The sequence below is a fragment of the Leptidea sinapis genome, chromosome 1 (genome assembly GCF_905404315.1).
Source record: "Leptidea sinapis chromosome 1, ilLepSina1.1, whole genome shotgun sequence".
NCBI lineage: Eukaryota > Metazoa > Arthropoda > Insecta > Lepidoptera > Pieridae > Leptidea > Leptidea sinapis.
This window is the reverse complement of record NC_066265.1, coordinates 28,152,696-28,171,282: the sequence shown is the minus strand read 5'-3', so window position 1 is coordinate 28,171,282 and position 18,587 is coordinate 28,152,696. Positions and strand designations below refer to the sequence as shown.

At 35.6% G+C, this 18,587-nt stretch overlaps 1 protein-coding gene across 1 annotated transcript in view; it reads right to left on the bottom strand.

Annotated features, from left to right (window-relative positions):
* Positions 1-16,686, bottom strand: part of LOC126969296 (2-oxoglutarate dehydrogenase complex component E1-like) — a 36,731-nt gene extending 20,045 nt beyond the window's left edge. The window contains exons 1-5 of the mRNA XM_050814676.1: positions 16,474-16,686; positions 15,930-16,061; positions 12,370-12,460; positions 11,204-11,319; positions 8,682-8,823 (exon numbers count right to left, since the gene is read on the bottom strand). Coding sequence (XP_050670633.1) covers positions 8,682-8,823; positions 11,204-11,319; positions 12,370-12,460; positions 15,930-16,061; positions 16,474-16,542 — 550 coding nt within the window. The 5' untranslated portion in view covers positions 16,543-16,686. The remainder of the gene's footprint in view (positions 1-8,681; positions 8,824-11,203; positions 11,320-12,369; positions 12,461-15,929; positions 16,062-16,473) is intronic.
* Between the last annotated feature and the right edge of the window lie 1,901 nt (positions 16,687-18,587).

Here is an 18,587-nt window from a genome sequence, read left to right as displayed (position 1 = left end):
CCACACTCAGCACATTATCCTAACGTTATCACCGATGCACCATCCGCGCGGACCACAGCCGGAAAATGCCAGATCGCACTCAATACAATTAAGGTATTTGGGACCAGGACGGCATACCTCTATAGCATATTATAATGCAACACACATCAATTTATATTTTCGTAACTATTGTCCCTATAATCCTACTAATATCTTCCCTTTCTTGGCGTGCGTCCGTGCAGAATGGGAACTTAGTGGCTGACAGGCTTGCCCTGCAAGTTTCAGTATGATAACTCTCTCTGTTAACGATTATTCTCATATTAAACATTTTATTGCTATAAAACCTTTAGTTGCGAATGCAACGGGCAACTACTAGTCGTTTTATATTTCCCTAATACATGTTATTTGTTAGCCGTGCAGAGCCAAACTAATTCACGAATGCTGGACAACTATTATAGCCAGAGTTCTATAAAATACAGAGTTTGCAAGAGAGACGTAAATTGCTAGACTTAAAGATCTCAAATAAACTATTTCACAATTTAATTTATAGCCCAGACTTGCTGGCGAAACTGTGTATTAATGTACTTCGAAGTGAACGTTAATTTTTTGCACTAATGAAAGGAAATAAAAACCTCGGTAAAAATTCTTCTATCGAGTGAATGTCAAAAGGTTGTAATGAGTACCTAAATAAAATATCAGACTTGGACATTGGTGCTGATGGGCTCCAAACCTTTATAAATAAATGTTGTTCATTACACGTAAATTTTGTTGTATTGGACTTAATTTTAAATATAATGTTTTAGACATTTTAATTTTACTAACATTAGGTATGTATTAACCATAAACTTAGTATACTAGCGTAGGTAATAGACAACCACTCTCCTTAATACGGCGAGACTAAATTTAAAATGTTCTTGTGTGCTAGTTTTACAGATGTGGTAGTGAGTTAGTGAAGTGTATAGTATTTTGCTTTTGGTCAATCCCAATGACAAATATTGATAAACGATCATATTCAATCAAGTCTACAATTTTTTAGTATCTATCACATTTTTTTTTATTAATATAATCTTTAGAAAATAGATTGCTTAATGGTATTAACTAATTTAACCCAAGGTATAATATATTATTATAGGATGAAAGGTAAACAGCTAATGAATGATGTGTAGCCCTGTATGTAGATTATCTGTACACTTAGACATATATTTTTTGATTTTTTGTTTTCAATTAATTAAATAAATAAATGACGACTACCTTTTATGTTTATGTTTGATCGTTTGTATGGGTGTGTGTTATTTTAGTTAAACTTCCTACTATATTGCCTTATAATTTTGAATTAAAGTATGCACATAAACTGATGTTTTGTTTTTTTTTTTATATATATATATATATATATTTAACCCAATAACTTTTCAATATATGAATAAGATACATGAACCACATAAATATTCAATCCCTCAACTGACAAGACCTTATTCTAAACTTTATTATTTATAGAAAACTAGCTGACCCGATAGACGTTGTTCTGTTCATAATAAAAAAAAACTCTTGCGGGTGAAATTTTGTAAAATCCGTTCTTAGCTGACCTCTACTCGGCGAATGGAATATTCTTACCAAATTTAAAGTCTCTACGGCTTATGGTTCCAGAGATATCGTGATGAGTGACTATATACGTGGAAATCTGAACTTTATTATTTATAGAAAATTGATCTCAGTATTCAAAATAATGTTTACGCGGCAAACCGATTGTTGATATACGTTGTAACGCCCTATTATATTGTCGGCAATGTAGATAGTGAAAATAAGGCAGGCTCTCACTGGGTTGCAATATACATTGATGGGCAGGGTACTGGACAATACTTTGATTCATATGATCGTCCAGCTCAGGGATTCCAGCTGAGGTTTTTACAAAGCAATTGCAGAATATATATCTATAATACTACAAGAGTAAAGAATTTATTTACTGCAGTATGTGTTGCGAGTACTGTTTAATGTATCTATACTTTCAGTTTAATAAGAAGAGTTTGAATAATTTCATCAAATATTTTGAAAATGATACAATCTGCAACGATGTTATATTATATACTTTATTTATATCACCTTTTAATATAAATAATAAACACAGCACAAAACTGTCGTTTTAATCGTAGTAACGAATGTGAGAGGTAATCTACTAAATACATCTATCACATTCATAAAATTGACATTGAGTCGCTCACCAATCATTAGGTTGATTACCACTGATTAGTAATGAGTATGGATCTATTTAACTTAAACAGCTAACTTTGAAATTATAAGAGATATCGAAAAACGGATCGCAAATCGCTCGGAAATACATCAAAACCCCCAGTTTGACACCAAACTGTTTTTAGTAGGCATCACGAACAACTGAGCCAGAACCCGGGAGGCAGAACCGGGGAATCCCCACTACTCTTATCCAGAACCGGCGAATCCCTACTACTGGCTTTATAGCCGTCTAATTACCTAAATTCATTGTTTTTGTAAAATCTTGTGATATAATAGCTTTTTACGAGTCGTTGACAACGATTCAATCCAATACTACGATTATTGAAATTTCTGACTTCTAACTACTTTTGTAACTCGAGTGGCTTGAGCGATAAATATATGTAATAGAAAAATAATGATGTAATCTTGAAGCTTAGATTAAGGATTAGTCTCCGCTGCGCTCCAACTACATACCGCAGGCGTAATGCAAGGTGCGCCAACTAATACTACGCCCAAGTGGGCGTACTCGAGCCAGTCTGGAACAATGTGTGACGTTGAGGTGCCACTTGTTCTGTTAAACTTTGCCGATACATAATTGAAGCTAAAATGTCAGGTTGCGTAGTAAAACTTTGTACAAATAATACTACAAGAAATAAGAAAGACAGTGGGATCACATATCAAATACAAATACAAATATTCTATTTTGTCTCAAAAGAAAAACGTATTATACAAAAAAGCCATGTACATACTACTACATACTCATAATACCTACTACACAACATTATACATCATCACAACCTTTAGATACAAACATTAAGAAGCCTATATACTTATGTTTGGTAAGTGCATCTAGACAAGTAGGTACGAAGTTTTTATTGCTAGGACTTCTTAAAGAACCTAGGCACATACAGACAGTAGGTTTTATGTGAAGCAGACATAAAAGCTGGTGCCTTCCCAGAAAATTGATATTTTGCTGGAGTGGTAGGTATGTAGTCTACATTATGACAACAATCTACTAGTACATGGCTGAGCTCTAACTCCTAACTAAGTTTCCCTGTGTCTAGGATATTAGTACTCCCCGTGTATCGGTCTGTTATTCCATAGTTCAAGAATGTGTATGTCTGACTATTATAATGCACAAGATGAGTAGTAGTTTAATAATTTTGAAAGGAAAAATAAATAAGAAATATAATATAGTATATAATTAATTTAAAGGTATGAGTAGTAATGAGTAAAAATGTAGGTCGGTATGTATACCACCAGATAATTACGTACATACTAGTGAAGGTATATGATTGTATATTTCTTTATATGTATGAAATATAGATAGATATAATATTTTCTAAAAGAATATGTGCTTATTTGCTAATTAGTAACGTAAGGTATCTAAATTATTACCTAGTTTTAAATTAAAGAAGTTGAAATGTATCCTAAACCTATTGAAATATAAGTACTTATTAATAAATAATATCGTATATTAATTATTTAGGTCAACTGATGTAATGTAAATGATACGTGTAATGTGATATTTAATTAAAGCAGAATTACTTTCGGTACATACCCAGACCATTTCGCCAGTTGGGTAGTTAGGTAGCTAACCTGATTCACATATTTGGATTGTAACACTTAATTAAATAACAGGATGTCTACCAATTGATAATCAAACACACTACATTATTACCACAGTTTCTAATAAAAATGGTAATCATTGCACAAAATAAATTGTACTTCGCTGTTGTATTAAAATTACATGTACCCTCAATAAAACAATAAGTGAGTTGATACCGACATGAATCAACACAGTATTAGCAGCTACTAGATGCGACAAGATGCAGTTATAAGTTGTATATTATTAATATATATATATATCTATATATATATTTTTTTTAAGGTGGATTTTATTTATTGATCCTAAAGTAGTTTTACTTACTAAGAAGAGTAATGTTATATTTTAAATGTATTACGTTATAATTTCTAACAATTCTTCAGTTTCTCTATAGTCTTTTGTTAGAAACCAGTTTTGAACTTCATGTTTGAGTTTATTTGTGGTCATTTCAAAAATATTTAGATCTTTATTTATTTTATTATATAGAGAATTTGATAAGAAAGGGATTTGTTTATTAGTAAATTTTGTTTTGTTTGATGGTATTTGACAGACATTATGTCGGAGCCTTTTTTGCTTAATTTGTTCGCATATTGTGTTATATGGGAGTTCATTATGTTTATATAGAAGCACATGTAAAATATACAACTGTCTCACGCTCATTAGCCTATTTTCACGATACAGCTGCTTTGTGGGATGCCTAAAACGTTTAAAAAACATTACTTTAAGTATGCATATTTGGGCCCGTTCTATACTTATTAGGTGTGATTTCGGGACTCCTCCCCATACCGGTAGGCAATATATTAATAGCGATTGTACCAGGGACACATAAATATTTTTTATAAGTTCCGGATCTGCGACATGTCGTAAGCTTTTAAAAATATATATTAGTTTCCTAATTCTGCTTGTCTGGTTATCGATATGTATGTCCCATCTCAAGTGTCTGTCTAGATAGACTCCTAGGTATTTAATATGGTCAGCTCTTTGGATATTTGGACAGTTGCAATAGTCAGATCGACCAGGAAATTGCATACATGAATGTATTTTAATCTGATAGTCCTGATCAGGATTGTTTCTGGTTGAAATTGAGAAGGGGACATACTTCGTTTTATTTACATTTAAAGTCAAAATGTTGCGTTTTAGCCAATTAGATACTTTGGATAACCCTCTTTCTGCTATTTCCTTAACGTCTGTCCATGTACTTCCTGAAAATATTAATGCAGTGTCGTCTGCATATGTTGAGATGACAGTGTTAGGTAATTGCATGTTACAGAGTTCGTTAATATATATAGTGAAGAGCGTTGGCCCGAGTATGCTTCCTTGCGGAACTCCACAGTCAACATAGACCTCGTCACTAAGATATTGGTCAATTTTAACCGCTTGTTTGCGGTTTGTAAGGTAGCTTTCAAAAAGTTTAAGCTGAAAACCCCTTATACCGAGTTGCTCTAGTTTATGTAAAAGGTTGGGAGCAGAGACAGTGTCGAATGCCTTCGTGAGATCTAGGAAAACGCCCAAACATTTTTTACCTGAATCCAGGTTATAAACTAAATCATATGTTATTTTTGTTACTGCGGTAAAAGTTGATTTTTTGGGCCGGAAACCAAACTGATTATTCGATAACAAGTTTTTACTCTCTAGGTATATCACCAATTTTTTGTTTATGATCTTTTCTATAATCTTGGATAGTGCAGGAAGTAAAGAAATTGGGCGATAGTTCGAAGCACTATCTCTATCTCCACCTTTATAAATGGGACATATAATAGATTTTTTCAATGCAGTGGGGAAAACTCCTGTCAAGAAACAAGTATTGCAAATGTGTGTAATGGGTTTGCAAATAGCAAATTTAGTATTTTTATAAAAGTCGTTTGATATTCCGTCCCATCCTGGAGCCCTTTGAGATTTGAGTGAATTAATTATGCTGATAATTTCGCATTCATTTACAAGAAGGAGAGCAAACGATGATTCAGGAGTTTTAGTAGATTTTTCATTGTCTTTTTCCACCATTGGCTTTGCTGAGAGACTAGCAGATATATCTGCTGCAAGTGAGGATCCTACTGTGGCGAAGTATTTATTTACAATATTTACAGAATCGATTGGAGAAGATGATAAGCTTAATAGTTCCTTACATTTGTTAGTTTTACCACTACCAAAATTGCAAATTCGTTTTATATTATCCCACATATCTTTTGTTTTATGTACGGAATTATTTAGTAGTTGCCTATCGTATTTCCGTTTGGCTGCTTTGAGGATAGAGTTACACATGTTTCGGTAAAGTCTGTAAGTTTTTTGCAATTCATTATTATTAGGAGCTTTTCGACACTTTTTATACAGATTGTCTCGCTTCCTGATTGATCTTATTAGCCCTGGGGTTATCCAGGGCTTTATTTTTCTTTTAGCGCTTGCAACTCTCTTTACGACAGTATGTTGTTTGATTACATTTGCTAAGTAGCTGAGAAACATATTCGTTGCTATATTAGCATCTGCAGAATCAGTAATGAAATTCCAGTCCGTGGTTAGTAGCTCTGCTAGTGCAGCTTCATAATTAATTCTTTTTACAGATTTATATTCAATATTATGTCGCATAATAGTTTTTGAGATGTTAAGTAGGACTGACGCATGATCCGTAATGTCTGTCTTAATAACAGCCACAATATTGTCACATCGAGTTTTAAGAAAAATGTGATCTAAGCAGCTGTTGTTTCTGGTTGAAAATGTATGTCCTGGTAGAATACCATGGCTAGCAACTAGGGATAAAAATTCGTCCGATTGTCCTTTGGTAGTGATATTATCAGGACTGATATTTATATTGATGTCCCCTACAATAATTATATTGTTATACATTTTATGCTGTATCAATAATGCATCCAATGATGAAATGAAATTGCTTGTATCTCTGAAAGCTGGCGGCCTATAGATACAGATTATGCATGTATCACCAGATGTAAGAGTCAGACAGTTCGCCTCAATGAGATGGGGCTCGCTTACTGAAAAAGACAATTCACTTTTAACGTACGTCACTAGTCCGTCATTTTGATTTAGTAGTCGTGATGTCTTGAACGATTTATATCCAGAAAGCACTGGGTTTGTCCTATCACTACAAAGCCAGCACTCTGTAAGTATGATGATATCAATACTTAACTTCATTCTTGTTAACAAAACATTTAGTTCATCAATATTCCTATATATGCTTCTAATATTTTGTGTCATTAGAGTCAGTGAGTCGTTCTTGCCATGTGTGAAATACCTATTACACTCCTCTGCATTCTCAATAATAACGGCCTTGGATATTGACAAATGGTCAATGTCCAAGGCCAAGTCAACTACGTCTGAGGACATAATTATGTTATATCAGCTGGCATTAAGACCTCTGCCATTGTGATACAGAGGATGCTGAGGAGACCGTACTCGGTGCCATCTAAATGGCTGAACATCTTATCATTTGGGTATCTGACCTTGAGTTGTACATAGTATAGATATATATTTTTCATAATATTGTGAATACTTATATTGATACTAAAACGTGTAATATTAAAAAATGTAAAGACTACTATACTTATATTAATACTATAAATAAAACTAGAATATATGACAGGTTGAGTAATTAGATATCCTACGTATGTTTTGGATTTACAGGCTAGTCACAAGATATTCTCATTGCCAGTCTCCTTTAGAGAGTCCAGCTGTTGGGTGCTGCGTAAGAGGATAGCAGTTGACTCTTCAGTTTTCTTAATGAAAACTTTACCATTCTTCACCCAACAGAATTTATAATTCTCTGTTTTTGCCAGCATTCGAGCCTGATAATACAATTGCTTAGCATTAGGTGTTAAGAGCTCAGACATATATATTATGGAACCAGTCTTACCTGGCACTCCTATAGCATCTGCGTTGAGTTTACTGTCTGTATGGGCCTTGTTGTATTTTTTAAAAGATGTTAGGAACTTTTCTTTTTTGGTGCTGCTGTTAAATTCTGCAATTATATGCATTTTTTCCTTGTTTTTGTTGTGTAAACGGTGGGCAGTTCTTATGTCTCCATCATGGATACTCTCTTCAATTTTGGATCCAATGCTTTTAACGACTTGTAGTATATCTTCATCTGGAGTCACAGGAACGTTTCGTATTTCGACATGATTCAGCCTCTGCAACCTTTGAATGTTTTCCAACTGTTCCTGCATATATTGTATGATAGTGACGTTTTTTTTGTTTATCTTTTGTAGATCTTCTACTTTAGTGGCAAGTTCTTGAAATTTGACTTCATTTGCTGCATCCCGCGTCGCCATCTCCATCTTTAGTTCATCGAACTTGGAAGTAAATTGTTCTCGCATTTTTTTAAATTGAGAATTCATATCTGCTGAAAGGGTCTCTATTGCTTCTAGGACGGGTTCAGCTTTCCTTTTGCGTGTAACGTGTATAGGTTTATCTTTAATTGAGACTGTCTCAGTGAGGTCACTTAGTGATGACGATTTTACCGGGGAACGAAGCATTATAATTGGTTTAATGTCACTTCTAGACTTCAGTATATCAACGGTATATCTTTGGTCGGCTTAAGCAAAGCGGCGGAACGCGTGCTCACAACTTAAAACACGTCTTCACCAAACGAGAACGGGGGAAGTGATATATCATCAGTAAGTATTTAGTATTTTATTAATTTAAATGTAAAATAACACGAAGCGTATGTTACAATATTTGATGCCATTGAGTGTCAAGATGCCACGCACACAAGCATCTAATAGTTGCCGTAATAAAAAGCTATTGTTCTTAGGTAGTGCGGTATCTACCTGTAGCGCAGCGGCGACCAATCCTTTATCTAAGCCTAGAAGTTGATCAGTAGTGCTAATCTTAGTCGAGGCCAGCGGTACAGCAAGTGTCAACGACGTACCCAGTGTAGTTCCGATTTCTCTGGCGACGAGTTTGCAGTTCAACCCCTTCGTGTCGAAGGGCATGTTGTGCTTCTTCAGCACCCAGTAAGCAGCCATCGTGAGCCCCAGCGGGTCTGTCTTGGCCAGCAAATGTCCGCGCGCCTGAACCGAAATGAACTGTGTGTCACACATCAGACGACAACTACTCGAACTAATTCATTACAAGACAACAAATGGACAAGGAAACTATAGAGATAGGAAACACGATAGATGGTGGAAATCTAATATATAAAATTCTCGGGGTGTTTGTTAAAAGGCAGATTAAAAGGCATTTATTTTCTCAAAATTGATTCCTTTAGAATTCTTTTTGATGTCATTTCTTATACTACTAGATACTACTACCGCTTCGGAAACAAATGGCGCTCTGAGAGAGAAGAAGCGGCGCAAGAAACTCTCCCAGCATTCTTTTTTTTTGCGCTCTTTTCAATAAAAATATACAATATTGTACAGTTGCTATAAAATAATCACAATCTAGTCCCAGGCTGTCCGATCATTTAGATATTCAGCAGTGGAGTAATAGGATTTACGACAGAGCCATTTTTTTATAAAACATTTAAATTTATTTATAGACAATGCCTGAACAGTGGCTGGGACTTTATTGTAGAAGTGTATACATTTACCCTTAAAGCTATTATGTATCTTATGTTACCAAACTCCTCCGAAATTTTTTGAGATTTATATGAATGCATATCGGATAGGTGTGAGAATCGGCTAACATCTATTTTTCATACGCCTAAATCATAAGGTTGACCCCACCCCTAAATACATTTGCTTATTTTTTTAGCAATTTTTTTTATTTTTCTTTTATTATGATTCAGCAAATGAAATATATACCTACTACTTCAAATTTTCAACCTTAAACGATAACCATAATGTTAATCACACCAGGAACATACATAAACTTATAATGCTTACTAGGGTAGGGCGGGGATTAAAGGTCCGCAGGTAAAAGGCTCCACCACAAATATCTCAAAAACAAGTGACGCATCGTTGTTGCTAACGATATAAATGTAAAGAAGCGCCCCGCGACTGTTGTTGCGTAGTCTTTGCGGCCTCCACGGCCCACATCCTACTTCGCTGTAAAAGCCAGGGCTAACAGCATAGAGGAGGTTTTAGTCGGTATGGGGTGTCTACGCGGACACTCGAGTCCGACGAGTCGGGCGTAAATACGTTACAGTATTTCCTCCTCTCAAAAAAAAAAAAGCAGGGGGAGTAACAAGCCATCGCCGACCATCGGGCGACATCGCTTGCTTGAGATACACGGCCGTGGGTTCAAATTTTAACGTTAGTAATTTTTTTCGTTGTCAGTATTTTTGGTTTCAATGACTGATTTAAATTTAACGATCCCTGAATATAGTTTTTAATAATACCTTAATTATTTATTTTTTAAAGTGTATTGTCATTTTTAAGTTAGACTGAATGTTTATTATGTATAACTTCTATAAATACTTACACGTGGTTGGGGCAAAAAGGTCCAGTTGGTCTTTTTTACCCCACATCATTTACATATTGAAAATTGTATTTCAAACAGAGGTTGTGTTTACTTTGTATGTAATTGTGATTCTACATACTACTGATATATATCTACCAAAGCAATATTTCTTATAATAAGTAGTAAGAGTTAGTATAATATTTTTTTGATTAATGCTTATATCAATTATTTTTGTTTTATAAGAGTTTAAATATCTATGTTTAATATTCTAAATTAATTTTGTTCTTCAACTGAGAGTGATCACTAATTATAGTGTTAAGATAGTTAGAAATGATCAATAAAACCTTATATTCTTCTAAAAAATATATTTAAAATTAAGAATAAAATATTGGACCTTTTTACCCCTCGCTCTCCCTTTTTAACCCTACTGTGGGGCAAAAAGAGACAAATGACAAAGTCTAGAAAAACAGTAAAAATATATATTTCTATAATGATAAATCAAACTAGAATTGAGCCAAACATAGTTCGATACTTGTTTGTTTCATATGTGTTGTTTGTTTTGATGTAGTATGTTTGGTTTTCGCAATTTAATAATTGCTAAAAGTGAAATTGGACCTTTTGCCCCGCCCTACCCTACTTAGCTATGTCGAGTTAGTCTTTATGGGGCGATGTATATGCTTTTACAACAAAATCCCAGAAAATGTTCAAAAGAAATGTATTACGAAAATGACTTTCTTAATGATACCACAGCTTTAGAATGGAGCGACCGCCCTCAGGCTATTAAATAATAAATGTACGATATCACTTTGTAACCATATTTTTTATGAAAAAAAAAGCTCCTGAGTTTGATGCGCTTGTTCTTCTGTGGTCTGAGGCATAGTTTTTGGTATGGGTGGTAGCTTTTTCTTTCAATAATTGGTATCACATCCTATTTTGAATAAAAACATTTGAGTTTGAATAACTTAGTATGCCAGTTGAAGACTGTAGGAGCTGACAGTGAGCGTTGCTCAGCTAGCCCCTCTCACTGATCAACTTGAAACAAGCGCCTACCTGATAGCTCCTGATCAGGTTCTGTACAGCGAGGTGTAACTTTATCTTCTTCCTGCACTCCTCCTCGGTGAGCGCGGCGCCTCGCTTCGTTCCCTCGCAAACACCTTTTTTCTTAGCTGTAATAACAATAATATTTACACGTTCAAAATGTTTCTATTATAATAGAGGTGTATTAATGGCGGAGGCGAAATAGATAGACCCGTTGACTCTCGCCGCGGGCCCTCGGGTTTGATCCTCGCCGCTTTATAAGGTCAGTAATGTTCGACCACTACCATAACGAACGGTGCCGATAGAGCTCTAAAAGACGAAGCAGAGAGAGTGAGAGGGAGAGATCGGAAACCTTTCCCGGACTTTCATTCGCTGCATGTGGACAATCATTCTTATGTGACGTAGAGCGGACAACACTAATGACACCATAAGTAAGCTTATTTTTATATTTTCCAAGAATCTGTAATAGATAACTTTCTCAGATTGTTCTAGAATATTAGTTAATTGCACGAACCGCCCTCTATTATTCGGTAGCTAGAACACTGCAACTTCAGAAACTTATTTTTCTAGAACAAGGAACAAACAAACGTGTTCTGCCTATCAGATTCTTCCACACGTTGTTCGGAGGTCTGAGACAAATATTTTCGAATGGGTGATAGTTTTTGACGATCAATCAGTGATTTGAAATCCTATTTTGAATAAAAAATATGCCATTCGCTTGGTATCAAAATGAATGTATTGAAAATAAGCCAACGACCGTTCTGTGATGTCGTCACGCAAGTACATTTTATTTGTGTTCCGAAGAGCTGTTTCACCTGATTTCTGCTACCGAATTCAGCCGTCGTACGACACGCCATAAATTAGGATATCATCCCCACCATCTGGCGGTCCTCCACAGTGCGGTTTTCAAGGAAGTTTCTTCCACATATTACAAAGCTGTTGGAATGAGCTTCCTTCTGCGTTGTTTCCGGGACGATACGACATGGGTACCTTCAAAAAAAGCGCGTACACCTTGATTAAAGGCCGACAACGCTCCTATGATTCCTCTAGTGTTGCAAGAGAATGTGGGTGGCGGTGATCACCTAACACCAGATACGCTCGTTTGTCCTCCTTTTTCCATAAACAGAAAAAAACATTATACCTACTGCACACAATGTACAACAATAATTGTTACTTACGCATCGAAACCGTGGTAGGACTGAATTCGTCTTCAAAATCTTCAACGATCAGCTGCTGGCCACCCATACTGCCATACAGACAATCCCAGGACTAGAAAGCAGGTTCAGAATTAGGCAGTTAGTGACAATTGGCCCACTCGCTGTTCATGTGGTAATGGTAGTTCAGTAATAGCAGTTAAAGTATTAAATTGAAGTTTTCACGTGTAAACTACGGTACGTACCGGCTTAGTATTTTAGATTGGATTCAGATACAACTTCCAACAAGGTATGTCTAGAACATTCTAGGTGTAAATGTACAAAAATGTATTGTTTGACTGATGTCATTACATTTTCATTTAGGTTCCGATTTGGTGGTAAATGTAAAAAGAAAAGAAAAACTTTTTACATTCATTTTATAATTACCTTGATTTACATGAATAAAGTTATTTATGGTTTGATTTGATAGGTACTAAAAACACTTCCAACGAAGAGCGAATCGTATCATCGACGATCAGGGGCCTATAATGTTATAATTCTATAACATTATATATATAAGGGGGGCTAATTGTTAGATATTCTTCGTCATGGAGCGACGTCATTTGGCGGAAAATGAAATGCAAAGAGCTGTAGGGATGTTGCAAGCGGGAAGTAATCAATCTCAGGTATCTCGGCATTTTGGCATTCATAGAAGTGTTATTTGTCGTCTTTGGCAGCCCTACAATAATACAAGGGAACCCGCTGAACAGCATTCAGGCCGTAAAAGGAGTACAACCACTCAGCAAGACCGGTACATACAACTGACTGCAAGACGCCAGCCGATGTTAAGCGCTCGAGAGATAAGTTTGAGGCTACAAAATTCAAGTGGTGTTGATGTAAGTCCCCAAACTGAGCGAAATCAACTGCATGAGTACGGCCTACGAGTTCGACGCCCAATTAGGTGTCCACCGATACGTCACGGGAATCGCGCTCGTCGAAATGAATGGTGTAGAGAACGCAGGACATGGACCCAGGAACAATGGGATAAAATTATGTTTTCCGATGGGTCGCGATTCGGGTTTAGGCCTGATACAAGAAGGGTGCGAGTGTACCGTCACCCCGAAAATACTGAAAGGCGTAGGTGCATTCAGGAAGTTCATCCATACAGCGGCTCAACAGTTATGGTATGGGCGGGTATTATGAAGAACAGGTGAACTGAGCTCGTTTTTGTAAATGGAAACATGGACGCTGAAAATAACATTCTTATGTCCATCCATTTGCACAAACCTTTGGCTCCGATTATACGTTAATGAATGACAATGTGCGGTCACATACAGCTCGGCGAACCAGTCAATACTAGGCAACGGAGACGTCCGGGTATTGCCCTGGCCTGCACAATAGCCAGACCTCGACCCATCGAGCACGCATGGGACATGCTCCAGAGACGTGTTTTGAAGGACTTGGACGTAGTGACAACAAGCCAACAGCTGAAGGATTTGCTACAATTCCATTGGGAGCGAATACCGCAAGATGACATAAACAGTCTTATTAATTCAATGAATAATCGTTGGCTACAAGTTCTAAATAGCAGAGGAGGCCATACTTAGTATTAAATTATCCTATTCTTTCACAATAAATTCATTTTCTTGAGAAATTTCATTTTGTTAAAAAAATGTTTAGTTGCTTATGTACCTTAGTTTCTGCAGTATATTCTAATATTGTTAATTTCTGTTATTAAAAGAACTTATAAAGACAACCGCTGTTATTTCTACATCATAGGACCCCAAAAAAATATTATTTTAAAAATAAAATACAACGTTATAATGAGAAAAATCATCCTAAAATTTTAATTACACACATTACATGTTGCTTAGACTTATTTGATGTGTGTATTATCGTTTCAAGTTGTATAGATAAATTTGCGATTCAATTTACATCTAATATATAAAATTCTCATGTCGCGGTGTTTGTAGTTAAACTCCTTTGAAACGGCTTGATCGATTCTCATGAAATTTTGAGTGCATATTGGGTAGGTCTGAGAATCGAACATCATCTATTTTTCATCCCCCTAAATGTCAAGGGTGGTCCACACCAAATTAATTTTTTAATTTTTTTGACATTTTTTTTTTAAATTTTAATTTGTTTTTTAAAAGTTTGATTATGAGTCAGCATTAAAAAATATATACAACTTAAAATTTTCACCCATCTACGATCAACAGTAACTTTTGTATCGCAATATCGGCAATACAACGTTTGCTGGGTCAGCTAGTACTTAATAAATATTATTAAAATAATTATATGTGATTTACTATTCAACAGGATTTTTTTACTACCAAGTAATTTAAGTCATTTTGTGATCGTTTATGCGTAGAAAGTAATGCAAATGGCCTCCTGAGAAATAGAAAGTTGACGAGAAGGTTTGAGTTACTTTTTTTTAAATTTTACTATCCTTAAGTTTTCTATTATTTATTCAATTTTAAATGGTCATATTATATTCATTACATAATTTTTCAATATTTACATTTTGTGTAAATGTAGAGTGTAGAGTCTGGCACGGTCGTTAGCGCCTAAACTATGTTTTGACTTTTGACACATAACCGCGACATAGCACAGATAATAATTTAGTTTATCAAGGTTTGCGCATAATTCATTCACTCTAACATCGTAAAGAAATCAAAATATTAGTCTACGGCTACGATGTTGTTCCGATAAACCACGCGATAAACGATATGGAATACGAACATTTGTTAGAGTAGGGTAGGTGCGATATATTCGGGGTATTATCGTATCGTTCCGAATATATCGTTGTCGATTTTGCGAGTAGACCTCCAGGTAATCTCCGATCGACTTTGGTTATTTGGCGCTTTTGAAGATGACCGAATCTTCTACCGCATTTATGTACCATAATTATTCTACCAGTGCACAGAGGAGTTATTCGGGTCGACACAAGCAGCCGAATTTCACCACCGGACATCACGCCAAAATGCGAAATATTACGATTCCAATTCACTTTGACGTTTGGCATTCTACAACCGCACGTTTTGCGTGTAATTTCTTAGCTGGCACAGCCACTGTGGAATCAATCACCAGCTCCGAACCGTTACGACTTAGAGACCTTCAACATTAGAGCATACTCCCACTTTAACAGCCGGCAACGCATCTCTTGACCTCTGTTGTTACTTAAGAAGATCAATATTTATTCATGGCATAAGTTATTAATAAATGCAATCTTAAAACACTCCATTAACCATCAGAACTATTAAAACCTGCTTACTCCACAGGCCACGGTTCATCATATTAAGAAGCACTGGTCTGTTTTGGCTTCTGTTTTGTTTGTAGAATCCACAGCAAGTATTCTTTATAAAATAAATTCAATGTTCAGTGTTCAGTTTTTACTTTTGTTATGATGTTAATTATAATATTATAATTATGTCTTTTTGTATCATTTACTCTATGTATATCTTAAATTATAAATATGTAATATTCCTTAAATTATATATCATAATCATGAACTACAGACTCAGGGGCAGACTTTACGTTCAAATCGAATGAGATTAACTATTCACGTCAGCGTTATCTGATCAACCAACAACACCAATACTTACAGAATCGACGGATCCTTTACTTTTTGCCCAATCCAAGTACTGATTCTCGAGGAAGTTAGCATTGGTGCCACTCAAGAATGTCTCTGCCTTAGAATATGAGGACCAAGAGTGGGACGGGAGATGCTGACAACCCTGCAATATTAAAGGTTGTGTAGTGGCGGTGGTTATAATAATAATATTGATACACTTTTACACAAATTATCTTGCCTCAAATAGGGCAAAGCCTGTGCTATGGGTTGCAAGACAAAATTATATTTACTAAGATATACCTAAACATACATAAATACATATAAACATCAATGACTCGGAAACAAACATCCATTTATCATATAAATGTTTGCTCCTACCGGGATTCGAACACGAGACCTTTAGCTTAGTTGGGTCCCTAACCACTCGGCTATATATATCGTAGGTTATGAGGAATATAGTTTAATAAATACATACAGATTAACACTTCTGAAAGGACTTAGAAACTCAATCGTAGCTATAGCATAACATGATCACACTTATTTGAAATTCAAAGATTATAATATAGAACACGTACTCTGGATGACACTCGGAACCTTATTGAAGAAGTCAATAAGACCATCTGTGAGCGTAATAAAGACATCATTCTGTTTCTGTTTTCAATATTAATATTATAAAACTTTTACAATTTGAAAATCTAACAATATGATGTTTATTATTGATTGGTAATATTTTGATTAACTAAAAAATGAACTAGAAATGTAAAAGTGTATAGATGACATAATTAAATACAATAATTGGTGTCGTATAATGACATAACTTATACTAGAAACGACATTAAAGCAGATATTATTATTCTTTTGTATATTCTAGTTTACCTGAAGTGTAAAGAGTTTACCTTTTGCAACTATATAACCTCCTTCTGTTGGCATTGAATTATAACTCTATTAGATACAATTATTTGTTACATACTTATCCAAAGGAAAAGGAGTCGAGTCTTATGTTAATGAAGTATCACTGCGTTGTCTAGTTCATCCATAGACCAAGTATAGTGACTAGACATCGGTTTGGCGTAGCCAACATGAGACAGATAATATCCTATATATATATAAGTACAATAGGTACATAATATAATACAAGTGTTCTTTCACTATCACTTTTACAACGTAAAACACAAGATCGCACCACATTTCCTTCGATTTTACTTAAAATTGTCACGGATGTTAAATAAATAGTGGATATTTCACAAGTTTTCTGTGGATCGCTGTCAAGTTTGTTTAGCACACCGGGTGTGCTGACCTTGGAAAAACCGGCACGCATGGTGAAACAACTAATCACTCTATCTCATTTCTTTACAGAAGACTCGCATAATTTTTTCTTTTTCTCTTGTGAGTGAGACGTAAGATATCAATAAGTCTAGTTACTATACTTGGTCTATGAGTTCATCACTACCCGCGGAACACGCCCGCGTCACTTCTTAAGAGGGAGGGAAAGGGTGCAGGTGAAAAAGAGAAGGAAATAATGCAACCATCTCAATAATTTCATGCATTCGAAATAGTAGTTTAAAACAATAATCATATTATTTTATTGAATAAGTAGGTAGTTATAAGTGCATTGTTATTTAATTAACTTTAATTACTTTGGTCGAAATAGCCATCTATACCTATACCCTAAAGCTGGGGAGCCACATAAGCTTAAAAGGAGTTTCTTAGAAGCTGTCAAACAGTCACCGAATAACGCGTAGGGGACCCGCATAGTCGACTCCGGTTTGAAAGAATGCCTTAGCTTCCTGTACCCTGGCTACAAACTTGTATTTTACTTTGACATTGTAAGAAAATTATTAAATAAATTTAGTCTACTTCAGAAACAGTTCCACAGACAACAACAGCTGCTGACGCTGTTGCTGATGTGGTACTGCAGGGTATGGAACTCTTCATTCCATCTTCGAATTCCCCCGATAGTGCTGCAGACATGTGCTCCGGACAAGGCGCCGGTTCTTCGCCCCTCTTTTCCGGCTCTCCTGCTCATCAGGCGTAGTCCCGAAATATTATTATAATTATAACTTTGTAGTAACCAATAATCGATTGTTTGATCCTTGGTCTTGGCACAAATATTAATACTACATAAATATATTAATACTAAATAAATAATTAAGGTTAACAAGGAGCGGCAGACTATATAAATTTTGAATTGGCCATTGCCAAGTATACTCAGTTTTCAATTCATCTGAAGTTTCGAAGGTGTCGAGAATTACGTTCAATAATTCCTTTTTATAAATATTATGTAGAAACTGCGTTCGAGTACTTTGTGGAATAAGATAAAACCTCATTAATTATTGTCCAGTAGTTTTTCTAGCTACGGCACCCTTCACACTTACACACAATAATATTTGCGCATTTACCAGTGGGAGGCTCCTTTGCACCGGATGCCGGCTAGATAATGGGTACCATAACGGCGCCTATTTCTGCCGTAAAAAGTAATGTGTAAGCATTACTGTGTTTCTGTCTGACGGACGTCGTAGCTAGTAGAATTACTGGGCAAATGAGACTTAACGTTATGTCTCAAGGCGACGGGCGCAGTTGTAGTGCCACCCAGAATTTTTTGGGCCTTTAAGAACCCTGAGAGGCACTGCATTGTGATGGGCAGGGCGTATCAATTACCATCCTCTGAACGTCCTGCTCGTCTCGTCCC